Here is a 12593-nt window from a genome sequence, read left to right as displayed (position 1 = left end):
AGATTGATTGTTAACCATAAATATCTTTCCAAGAATGGATGCCCTTGCAGATCTAGAATATGAAATTGTAGAATACGTCTGGTTTAGCATCTTCACGATGACCGTGAATCAATGAATATGCATGTTTGCGAGGGCTTCCTCACGAAAATGTCTTCTTTCTGAAAACAAAATTCAAACAGAGCTCAGGTGCAAAGTTTCATCTGCATAAATAATAAGAAATGAGGCCATGTCTTCACACCACAATATGTATTGTGGTCTATATGCTCGACCACAATACACAGTGCCTCATTTGGACAAACCTCACACCAATTATCGATGATGGTGTTGGAGCTTCAGCTTTTGTTGCTCGGGTCAAAGCCTAAAAAAACGGGTTTAATTTGTACTTTTTGGGGCTCAGTGCCTTCTAGCTCAGAGGCTCTCTGCTGAAATTGGATAAAATCCCACAACTACAGATTTACTGGCTCATTTAGCAGGGTAAATGCCAGGGCCAGAGGTGTCAACAAGATAGCTTGGAGACACCCACCATATTGTGCTTTGTCTTTAAACATACAGCAATAACACTTTAATTTCTCATCTACAGCTGATGGGGGGGGGAAAAAGTTATTTATTTTTTCGGACTAGGGCTAAATGTTCGGCGTCTGTACCATTTTCTCCCACCTTCAGTGTTTATGGGCAGGCGGGAACCCCAGGGACTGATGATGGGTTATACAGTTAAGCGTTGCTCTGATTGAGTGAGTTGCCTCTGGCAATAAAAGGTCAGCATAAATAATCAATGAGGGGGGAAATGTCAGATAGGAAGGGAGTGAGAAAACAGGAGTTGTTAGGTAACTGACAACGGTTTTTAGAGCTAAATGATTCAAAGTATGAATATACGTACTGTTGTCGACAACCCCCCCGCCCTTCCCCCCATAAAAACGATATCTTTAGTTATGCCTATAGGTAAACCACAGATATGTTTCTTTCTACCGCATGCTACAATTACAAGAGAGACCACTGACACCTCAGCTGAGCTCAGACGAGAGCTTTAATTAGAACCCCTGGTAATTATAAAAGGTTTCGCTACGAAAAATACTCACTGATTAAATGTCAGCAGGAATCAATCCCACAAAGACTCTACTGTACCTGTGTGTGGACATTCTTGAATGACCAGCATAAAATCAAAACAAAAGCCTGCAGTCAGACCACATTTTCACAGCGCATTTATTGAAAACAGTTTCCATTTAGAGACACGTTGCAAATAAATCTGAGACCAATTACTGTCACATCGACGGTTGCATGCAAACCACTTTCTAATCATCATAAAAACAACAAATGCACATTTAAATATTTAGTTCATTAAAGAAAGAATTTTACACGTGAGCCTTGAGTCGAGGTCGAAATTATTCGCAAACACACTTCTTTTTTTTTGGTACTTACTCCATGTAGAAAGAAAGTTTGTATAAATTATTTTTATCCTATCATAAAGTTTTTATTTACAGGTACTAATAATTACCTCACAAACTGCAACAGGTTATCACATATGCAGATGACGCTGCTCTATTTGTGGGTCTCACTCGCTCTGATTACACGTCTTACCTTTGAACAATATTGCACACACAGAAGACAGAACATCAGTCATTTACTTCACAGCAGTTGGTAGAGGTGTGTTGGATATTGGCTGGTTATTATTTTTTCTCTTCTTGGGTCTGGTTCTCCCACGGCACCGGATCGTTTTCATCCGTGTGCGAGCCAGTCTCCCTGTCCTGCCAGAACTGCTCCACATCAGGCAAGACAACCCCGTCTCTAAGGCTCACCCTGTCCGCCTCTTTTTCCCCACCAGGATTGCCGTGGTCCGGCGGAGGTTGAGCCTTGCCGCTGGTTTCCTGGCTGGAGCTGAAATGAATCCCTCTCTCTCCAATCAGCTGTCCTGAAGTCTCCGGTCTGGGGCAAGGAGACTGGAGAGAGGTAGGGTTGTGGGGTCCGGGCTTTGGCTTAGGTGGAGGCTGCTTGCGCAGGGTGAGGCGCCTCCACAGCCCCCGGTAACTCTCTCTGAATTCCTCTGAGAGGAAGAGGACAATCAGAGGGTTCACCAAAGACAGAGAGAAGGTGAGCAGCTGAGCAGAGAGGGCGAGGAAAAGGGGAGGAGAGGAAGTCAGTGGCTGAACTTCTTCAGTTTCCTTCTCTGCAAGATGCCTCTCCCAAAGCCATACCACCCACTGAGGAAGCCACAGGATAGCCATAGCCAGGGTCAGGCTGAAAAGCATCAGGGTGAGCCTCCTGGATCGGATCTGCGTGCGCAGGTTCTGAGACTTACTGGAGCGACGTTGGCAGTGTCCGTAAGCCTTCCAGAAGTACATCAAGGCAAAGCTGAGCGGTGCACAGTAGACCCCTAAGGGGTACGCTTTGACGTACACAGACATGAACTCCTTAGCTTCAGGAGGGAACATCAGCACACACACGAGCCCACGGACCTCTCTCTGCAGCTTCGCAAACAGCCACAGTGGAATGGTGACGGAGCAGGCAGACAACCAGATGAAGAAGAGCACCACCAGGATGGAGCCCAGGTGGATGCTCACCTGCCTGGTGGGGTTTGACACGTATCGGCTGCAAGCCTTCGCCATGAAAGCCACGGTGAGGCTCTTTGCCACCATGCAGGACTGGAGGAACCAGTCGGCCGTCTTGCACACCACCCACCCCAGGCTCCAGCTCGCCCTGGAGTAAGAGACAGCCCTGAAAGGGACGGTGAACATCAGCACCAGCCCATCGGCGAACATCAGGTTGAAGATGAGCGAGTTGATGAGGGACAATTTGCCCCGGTGGGCATTCGAGAACAGGATGACCATTGCGGTGAGATTACAAGCCACACCTAAAACACAGATGACTCCCAGGATGGCTGGCACCAAGACCCGGAGTTCGCTGGGGTCCCGATGGTGGAACAAGCCTGGTTCATTGAGCGTCCACTTGTTCAAGGAGCTGTTCTCCGTAGTCGTGTTGTTTCCAACGAGCTTATCCATAGATCTCAAAGAGTTGATGATCTGATAAGAAAATAAAAAAATCTGAGAATTCAGAGATAGCCAGAAGATGTGAAAAATTTCCTGAGAGGAAATTTTTTTTTTTAGCAATCTAAAGACGGAAATGGATTGAGATCAAAGCCTGATGAAAAAATCACATCAGACAAGTTAATAGCTGGCAGTCAGGAGTTAAGAGTGGAGCTCTTGCGTGCGCCCGGTTTTATCCTTAGACCCAGAGATGCAGCCCCTGCGGCGAGTTATAAAGATGCTGCTTGATTGACAGCTGCCGTCCCCAGCTGGCTAAAAGCATGCAGACTACACCCACATGGGGCCAATTAGGGAGGGAAAAAAAGGCCAAACAAAGTGGTAATGATGCCTAAATTGTAGATGTTTTGCACAAAACCATTATGTTAAAGAGCACTAAACCACTAAATAACACATAAGCCAGCATTAGACATACATCAAATATATTTATTACCTTTGGACTTCTTCACACTTTGTCACATTACAACTATAACCTGAAATATTTTCAGGTTATAGTTGTGGTACATCAACACACAGGAGTGAATAGTTATCAAATGGAAGCTGAAATACATACAAAAAAATCATGCATTTGTATCCAGTCGGTTACCTTATTCTGCTGGTGTCGGATGTGATTCCAATATAAATCCAGGAGTTCTGTGAAAACTTCAGAGGTCTAAACAAACAGCAAAGCAAACACATGTAAGGAAGTCCAAAACAGTCAGGTCATAGAGCAATACCCCACGCTTTAGCTCATCTTCATGATTTACTGCAATCATGGAGCCAGAGTTATAGTGGAACGATTTAAATTAAAAAAGCATAATGATGTTCTAGAACAGGCTATTTTGTGAAATTTTGCAAAAATTAGACTGTAGTCTTGCAGCTACAAATTCATCAGTTGGTTCTCTAAGGTATTGTTTCTGGGAAAGCGGGAGGGTTAAATTAAATCAGATGTTTAATTTAATGTTTAAAACCATGTAAAAATGTTCTCCCTTGTCATAAAAGTCACACAAGTCTGTGCTAGCATTTTACAGAAATGATTGCACTAAGAGTAGCCAAAATCCCTTTGCCACTCTGTCTCCACTAGAGGGAGACCTTACGTCGGAGGCTGATCTTAGTCAACCCATAGCAGGTACAGCTGTGATCTTTGATTGAACAGATGTTTATAGATTAGAGTCCACACTAACAGGCATTCAGCTTGCAAATCTTTATTCTTTTTCTTTTTTTTTTATTCAAAGTAAGTCCAGTAAGCATAAAGACTGCATGGTAATTCAATGCATTTTGATACATTCTGAGCTATAAAAGTTGGTTTGTTTCAATAAGAAGTGTCACAAAGGAGGGGCGGTTTAGAAGATATCACCGTTAAACAGACTCACACATAAATATTCCCTGATTTTACAGAGTCCACATACGCTTCTGACCGTTTTGCACCGAAACCGGAGAAGGTTCCAAGCCGATTTCTGCGAGACGACCTGCTGCTGCTGCTCCTCGTTGCCCCATCTTCACCCAGAGGACAAACATGCACAAGTATCGGAACGATCTCATACAAAACTGACTTTAGCTGACATCTTTTGGGGAGAAAAAACAAAAACAACAACTAAAAACATTCATGGCGCAGTGCCTCAAATGACCTGCCAGTTTCAACAGATTCACATCCAGCACATGCAAACGAAGCTAGTGTGGCACTGTGACGCCCACATGGTCTACTTTAAGGTCCTATGAAATCATAAAGCTGAACATTTTTGTAATCGTTTTGCCTACAAATCATTTTCAGCGCCATCCAAACAGGGCAACATATAGCAAAGAGTTCAGTTTTATTTTTTTAAAAGTAACAATCTCGAAAAAGGAAAAAGTTGTGGCTTTTGTCGTTTCTCTGAGCAATCGCGAACATCCAACACACAGCGGTTCCTCTGTACAAAACACAGCGTCTTCTCCTCCTTGTTATTACTTGCAAAACTTTGTCCATTTGCGATCTTAACGAAGCCTTTTTGTTCTTACGCTCATTTTCATTGGTTAAGAAAGAGAGGGAGAAACAGAAACAAAACAAACAAGAACAAAAAAAACACCCTAAGTTAACATTTAATTTAAAACATTCACACAGTCCCTTGCCCTCCCTCCCACACCCAATTACATCGAAGCCCCACATACCAAAAGAAGGCACCACAGCTTCTACACAGACTCACCAACCTAGAGAAGGACGAAACGAGCGGCTTTAAACAAAAACCATCGACTCGCGCCGCCTGGAAGGGCTTCATTCGCGTCGCAGACTACAGACGTCTCGGTAAGGAGACGGGAAAACCGGTGAGACTGACCGTGCTGCGTGCAGTTTCTGGGGGGGGGGTTAGGCATTATTAACAGTCTCTTCTTCTTCTTTCTGCGTTGTCCCGTGCTCGACCTCAGTAGGAGGCCGCAGGGTCCATCGCATGCGCTGCAGCTGGAGCGGGCTGAAACGCCGGGGTGGGGGGAAGAGAGGGATCGGGCGCCGACGCTACATGAAGAAGAGCCACCATCACGTGAGCTGGCTTTCAGTCTCTGTGCTCTGTTTGAAAATTCACCGCTCCCCTGTCCGCCTGCTTCTTCGGGGTCCAGAGGGCTGCTACATACCATTATTCATGCAGCGGTCCTTCGTGTTGCATAAAACGCACGGGATTCGATCCTTCTGTTGTCCGCATGGCTGAATAAATTAAATTAGGAGTCATTTTCTCGAAATGAAGCCTTTTCCTCGAATTGTGTCCGTTTCACTGTCCACTTTCTCACGTCAGTGTCTGGACACAGGACTCTCTTAAAGTAGAGTCGGGGGCTTTTTGGGGGGTCGGGTGGGGGGATTTAAGACAGCAACCCCTCACATTATGTTTGGGTCCTGGGAGGTTTCATAATTTGGGGCAGACTGTCTTTTTTTTCTTTTTCTTAGTTCACTTTGTCCTGGAAGATGTAGAGGTTGTTGGTGGCCGCCACGGCGATGATGTTCTCATGCGGATGCCACGTCGTGTGGAGGATCTTCTTGCTGAAGTCCAGGCTGTCTACGCTGATCTCATCCTTGCGACGTTTCCCACCTACACACACCTGGAGGGCAGAGGGACAGTCAGACGTTTTTACACACAAGGCATCTTTACATTTGAGGCAATTTTTGGACTACATTTCTTTTATTTAATTTTTTTTTTGTTTTGTTTTTAGCTACTCCAGATCAATCGAATGCTAGATAAATTCACTATTTATTGTTGAAGCCGGGGTGGACAACGTGGATAATGTCAATAGCGGATTTATTTTTTTTTTTACATTGCATTTTTTTGGCATTCATCTTTTACAATTCAACTGAAAAACATTTTTTTAGAGGAAAAATATAAGCAATAAAAAAGCTGAAATTACTCCATAACAGTGGTATCCAAACCTTTTGCAACATGGTCCAGAATACCAACATTTAAAGTACTCATTATTCAGTATTATTTTTCTAACTTAAAATGCAAAAATAATTCTTTTGTCTTAATAAAAGGCAGACAGTTTCTTAACTTTAACTGGAAAGTGTTTTTAGTTTCTTCCAACCAAGAAAAGTGATTACTTAAAAAAAACCAAAAAAAAACCTCTTCTCTTAACCACTTTTCACGACCTCTACCTGACCCTTGTTATCAGGAAAAAGTCGCACCATTAAATTAAATGACTGCATGAATTCAATTTTCATCTCCAGCTTCCTGGCACACATCTAAAAATCTTTTGGTCAGTATATGAACTGGTGTTATCAAAGTGCCAGTTGTCACATGTAGCCCACTGCCAGTAGATGGCAGAACTTCCTGCAGCTCCTTCAGTGCTGCTGTCAGACTCTGTAGACTTACTGAACAGTTTCCATCTTGTCTTTAATCAGTTTTTTGTTTCCTTTGCCTTTGTAATCCCTCTGCACAGTTGAAGCTTTTTCGATAATCCCATTTACTATGTTAGGCGCGTATCAAATATTACTAATTGCTGCAGCTGGATATAAATATGTAGAGTCATTTGCCCTGTGTTTTTCAGTGTTGTTTTGTGGCACCAGATCCCTGAATGGTGTACGACCAAGTACCTACAGGTTGTATTTAAAATGATTTCCCCCCTAACTGACTTGTTTTGTTTTTATTTAGAATTGCATAGGATATTCTGCATGTCACATTAAAGGCCAACATACTGGGAAAAATTAATTGTCATGGTCTATAAACTTAGCATATTTCAATACACTTAAGATCTGCTGTCTGCAGTGAAACAGATTTATTCCTGCTCTAACTCTAAACTTACAGTCACTTTAATAGGCTTGGCCCTCCTTACTCGCCTCCTTCCCTCGAGATTAGCCCTGATCGTTCCAAATCTAACCAGTAATGGTGGAAAGCTGAAAGAATATGTACAATGTAGGCCCGGACAACGTGGGCGAAAAACGCGTTGTGATATATGCACTTCATATCAGTCGATATCAATAATGATTCATTAGTTTTTAAATATATGAAATACTGCCGAACTGGTGACATGATCTTTCCTGCTTTATTCACAATTTTCACTCCACGCCGTTGCTTTTTTTTTTTCTCCTATTTTTAAGCAGTTATGAGGGGAAACCTGGAACTGCTGCTGCGTGAGTTACTCAACAAGTTGTTGCTAGGCTACCAAAGAGCGAGTAAGTTAGTTGATGCCACAAACCTAGCTTAGCGAGAGGTTGAGCGACTGAAGTCTTTCCTCTGCCTACATCTCAATTTTGAATATTCAGTGAATATTGTACATATTGTAGATACTAATCAGGCGTAGTATTTACTGATATTGATCACAGGCCTATTGCGATACATATTATTATTGACATATTGTCCAGCCCTACTACAACGTAACAATAAGGCTGCAAGAAAAGCTTTAAAGCAGACATTTTGGTTCTGATTTTTAATACATACTCTACTACAGTTGGTTATACGTTGAGAAAACAAATATGTTTATTTCGCACCTTGCGAGGCTTCAGGATCGCTCGGGGTTTACTGTTCTCTCTCGAGGCCTCCAGCGTGACGTCCCGCTTGGTGTTCCGGTCGAACATTCGAAAGAAGTTGTTGTAGGAGCCCGTCATTATGACGCTGAAGGGGAAGGGGGGGAAAAGCGAGGCGAGCATTACAAAGATGCATCCATGGATTTGTACCGACCCGTCTCTCTGACGATTGATTGAGACGTCTCACCTGTCCGATCCATTCCAGACGCACTCAAACTTGTCGAAGATGCAGTCGTTCTCGTACAGAGAACAAAGTTTGCCCCGCAGGTAGTCGTGAACCTAAAAAACAAAGTTGGTTACTGCATTGATTTTCAGTAAAAAAAAAAAAAACAAAAACAAAAAAAACAACCCTAAGCTTCAGTGCCTTATGCTCTACTTTTAGTAATCCTCCAGGCCTGGTGACCCCTGCTAAGACGTTAGGCAGCAGGTGAAGCCAGAGTTAGAATCCCCTGATGGCCTTATCAATCATGACCTGCTGCAGGATTACTTTCCTACATCAGAGAGGGTGGATCTGACCCCAATGACCACACAGTGGGAGGTTTTACCCTTCGGCTCACATCGGCACTAGCGCTACCCTCTAATGGATACTTGGTTCAATAAGCCCTTCTGGGGTAATCGCTGAAGATGACAAGGTTACAGCGCGGCAGACTGACAGTGAAACAGTATTACGTTGACTGATTAGCTTGAGATCAATACGATTTGATTTGATCTGGGCCAAGATGGGACTTCCTAACTTCCCCAGCTGAGATTAGGTTTTTTTTCTTTTTCTTTTAGACGGACGATGGAGACAACAGATACATTACCTGGTAGGTTTCGAGTGGTTTGTTCTCCATCTGGAGGTCCCACACCTTGACAGTGAGGTAGTCCCTTGTCATCAGGTAGCGCCCGTTGTGGCTGAACTTTACGTCGGAGATGGATGAGATGATTTCTGAGAAAAAGGACCGCGTCGACGGATCCTCCGGCTCTTCGAAGTCTACGTAGGACGGAGAAGAAAAAAAAAACCCATTTTGTTACTGCAGAGAAACGCAGGGCTTTGGATCGCAGGAGGGTTGCAGCTGCATCTCTTTGCAGAATTACTCGGGGAGATAATGGCAGGTCAGCGCGGTGGGCAAATATTGGTTATGATTCATATTGACTCTGGCAGCTGCTGATCCATGTGCGGGCCAGCACACCGGGGATGAGAGCCAGGCATTCCATCGTTAGCTGTCAAGTCAATGCATCTCCCCACTCTTCCTTCCTTCCTCCCTACCCACCCCATCTCATCTTTATTTCTGTAAAAAAAAAAAAAAAAGCCCCCTCCGCCGTCAAACCCGTTCCTCAGCTGAGGCCTGGAGGATCAGCCTGTGATGTGTCAGTGGGGAGTCTAACTAGCGCCGCAGCGTCAGAGATGAAAAAATGAAGGGGGATGAGGAAGGGATAAGAAAAACAAATCAATGTCAAAGTACCGGCCACATATGAGCCCCGTTGGGTTTCTGTGTGTGTATATGTGCCGGTGGAAGGGGTGTTTGGGAATAAGTGGAAGCGTGTATGTATATATGCATCTGTGTGTGTGTGGGCGTGTGTGTGTGTGTGTGTGTGTTAGACCCTGCCCTCCCGCTCCAGGGGTGTATAATGGGGTCTCCTGGGAGTCAACAGGGGAGGGCAGAGGGTTTGTTTGGTCCCTCTTGCTCTGTCCTTGGGGCATTTGACAATCCCCTTCTAAATCCTCTAACCATCCCTCACCCATCCATCCATCCCGGCTGCAACGCTGATTGATACCAGAAGTCTCACGGATTTACGGGTTTGGAGGGAGATGCAGAATAATTCTGGGGCGCAGTCAAGCCTGTCTGGTCGCTTTATGAAATCGTACCTTCATACCCATTGATTTTATTCATTTATTTGAAACATTTTGTCACTTTTCAACCTCCAGCCTTATAGTATTATTATTATTGTGAGTTTATTTAATAGAGAAACAGCATTACAGTATTATTTGTGATGTGGAAGATAAAGAATAAAACATAATAGAATTTTAGTCTTCAAATCAAGATTATACGTTCAAACATGGCTTATAGTGTGACATTTTTTATTATATTTGACTTTATTCTGCTGTTTCTTGTGTTTTATCCAGTTTTGTTCCTTTTGTTTAACTGATTTTTTCTTTTTTTTTTTCTTATTTCACTGTAGAGCACTTTGGTTAACCTTATGGCTATCGTAATGGGCTATACAAACAAATGTATTATTACTATCAATTATTATTTATTATTCAATCATGTTTCACAAATAAAAAAACATGCTTTATTATTATGTCTCTATTATCCTGATACCGCAACAGAAATGCGAGTACAGCCCACCTGCATGCAAATTTTCAGGTCGGTGAAGGGAACCAGAGAAATACATACAACTCGCGGAGACTTTGGAGGAGCAGCAGAAATATCCAGCTCAGGTGGGAGAACCAATCAGCAGCATAACCATTAGTAGAGTATTGTACAAATAAATAAATATAAAAAAAATCATAAGATGTCCTGCTGGTAGTCTGCCACAAGCCATTTAGGGAACGCAGAAAACACCTGGTCAGATAACCAAACTGAAAGTTTCTGACCTGTAAACAAAGCTCATGTTTTTCATGCATCACCCAGAAAGACTAAAGCTGATGGTGGGAGAGATGAACGGAGCGAAGTACAGAGATAGCGTTGTGGTATTTAGCTTCTATGCTCCTCAGCTCTGGAACAATCCACCTGAAAACCTGAAAGATGTGCGGAAAGTCTTTGAATTCAGGACTTTTTGCCTGATCAGTAATTAGTTATTGAAGCATGAATCGGAGGATTTTAACTTGGATTCATATTTAAAGTTGAACCTCTATTAAAATTTGTAATGTTTGCCTTTTAATTTTCACACAATGCCTATATGTGTTTGACCTATTCAGCTGTGTCTTTAAACAAAAATGGAAAGGGTTTTGGCTGTCTTTCGTGAACATTAATATTTCCAACCTTACAAAAAGGCCCTTCTTCTTCTTCTTCTTCTTCTTCTTTTTCTTCTTCTCTATTTTGTCTCCCATCAAGTCTCCAAAAACCCTCCAGAACCTTTTTCTTTTCTCATAGCGGCGCCTCCGATGCTCATGTGATATTCAACAGGCCGCGTTAACACACAGTCCAGTGGATTCATCAATATGTCCGAGGAAACGAGTGACATTATCGAGCAACAAGGTGTGTCCATGAGGGACTAATGCAATTGCTCTTATGACATTGATTTCCCAGCGTAAATGTCAATGTATTCATTATTCATCTGAGCCAAGTGTTTGCATGTGATGTTAAGGCTTAGAGAAGGACGCCCATTGTTCGAGTCACGCTTGAAGATTTATTGATGGTTTATCAATTGTGCCATATTGATCATCTGTGTGTCACTTCTACATTAAAACAGACCGGTTCAGGGGGAAATGAATGCATCATTCTGTGACGTATCAGGATTATTATTATTATTATTATTTTTTTATTTCAGCTTGATGTGAGCCATTTTATACTTAGTCAAAATTAATTTTCCAGTTCTGTCAGGTAATAACGTAACCATTCATACAATTTATACACACTCTTGAGTGTACTTTTTTTTTTTTTTAAGAAGAATTCAAGGTTATTTTAAAGTAAGGAATACACTAAATAGGACAAGATATGTCCAGCTCTGGAATAAATTAAACCTCATGGTTAATCCACCAAATCTACCTGGGTTAAAACATTAGTATTGTTGTTTCTAAATGAATGTAAACTTGTTTCCTTTACATTATCTGATGTCTGAAAGCACAATCTCTTTTGTTGTTTTGACCATTTCTCCTTTTCTGTAAACAAATGCAAAATTTTTGCTTGGAATTTCGGAGACATGTTGTCCGTATTTCGTAGAATAAAAGAACAATGTTCATTTTACTCAAACGTTTACTTATAAAAAGTAAAATTAGAGAAACTGATCATTTTAAGCGGCCTCTTAATTTTTATTTCCAGAGCTGTATATATTGTTTGAAAATTGCCAGCAGGTGGTAATCACAAACGTTCACAGGAGCTTGTTTGAGAACCTTTCAAAGCAACAATAAGAATGTAAAAAATGAAATACAGAAAGAAAAAAAAAGGTTTTAGGATTGGTCTGTCTGATGGTATCCACAAACACAAGTGCAGGCTGTGTGCATCCTGTCAAAGAAAATCTATAAGAGATCTTAGATGCATTAGCCACACCTTGTCCTATTCTGCGACACCTAATGATTTTTTCCTTCTCATATACTCACATTTGCAGTGCTTGTCGCAGAGCGCCGCCTGCCTCATGTCACAGAGGCGTATGGAGCCCTTGCTGCTGCTGTAGGCGAAGGTGTGACACTGCTGGGGATGAAACTCGGCCGAGGTGATGACCTCCGTCAGCTCCTCCATGTTGGCTGGCTTGATGTCTACAATGTCTGAGAGACGCAGGCTTAAGGAAAGACGTCTGGAAAATGAGCACAGATCTTATCCGGAACACAATTTGATAGATAGATAGATAGATAGATAGATAGATAGATAGATAGATAGATAGATAGATAGATAGATAGATAGATAGATAGATAGATAGATAGATAGATAGATAGATAGATAGATAGATAGATAGATAGATAG

General features: G+C 42.4%; 2 protein-coding genes across 3 annotated transcripts in view; both read right to left on the bottom strand.

Annotated features, from left to right (window-relative positions):
- Nucleotides 1–1203: 1203 nt before the first annotated feature.
- On the bottom strand, nucleotides 1204–5810 carry gpr151 (G protein-coupled receptor 151). The gene is made up of 2 exons (XM_005795526.2): nucleotides 3622–5810; nucleotides 1204–3014 (listed from the first exon to the last, which is right to left on the bottom strand). Exon 2 carries the CDS (start codon nucleotides 2991–2993, stop codon nucleotides 1665–1667), a length of 1329 nt encoding a protein of 442 aa, XP_005795583.1. The 5' UTR covers nucleotides 2994–3014; nucleotides 3622–5810; the 3' UTR covers nucleotides 1204–1664.
- Nucleotides 5811–5903: 93 nt separating this feature from the next.
- Nucleotides 5904–12593, bottom strand: part of LOC102225941 (serine/threonine-protein phosphatase 2A 55 kDa regulatory subunit B beta isoform) — a 54702-nt gene continuing 48012 nt past the window's right edge. For both annotated transcript variants that reach the window (XM_023328761.1, XM_023328762.1), the window contains exons 6-10: nucleotides 12233–12397; nucleotides 8793–8962; nucleotides 8177–8268; nucleotides 7954–8077; nucleotides 5904–6074 (exon numbers count right to left, since the gene is read on the bottom strand). In XM_023328761.1, coding sequence (XP_023184529.1) covers nucleotides 5919–6074; nucleotides 7954–8077; nucleotides 8177–8268; nucleotides 8793–8962; nucleotides 12233–12397 — 707 coding nt within the window. In that variant the 3' untranslated portion in view covers nucleotides 5904–5918. The remainder of the gene's footprint in view (nucleotides 6075–7953; nucleotides 8078–8176; nucleotides 8269–8792; nucleotides 8963–12232; nucleotides 12398–12593) is intronic.

Source organism: Xiphophorus maculatus, chromosome 23 (genome assembly GCF_002775205.1).
Source record: "Xiphophorus maculatus strain JP 163 A chromosome 23, X_maculatus-5.0-male, whole genome shotgun sequence".
Lineage (NCBI taxonomy): Eukaryota > Metazoa > Chordata > Actinopteri > Cyprinodontiformes > Poeciliidae > Xiphophorus > Xiphophorus maculatus.
The sequence above is the reverse complement of the archived record's forward strand: the minus strand, read 5'-3'. Positions and strand labels throughout refer to the sequence as shown.

Bases quoted from the DNA above. Each gene is read 5' to 3' on its own strand.
- gpr151 (XM_005795526.2), bottom strand. From the start codon at position 2,993: ATGGATAAGCTCGTTGGAAACAACACGACTACGGAGAACAGCTCCTTG.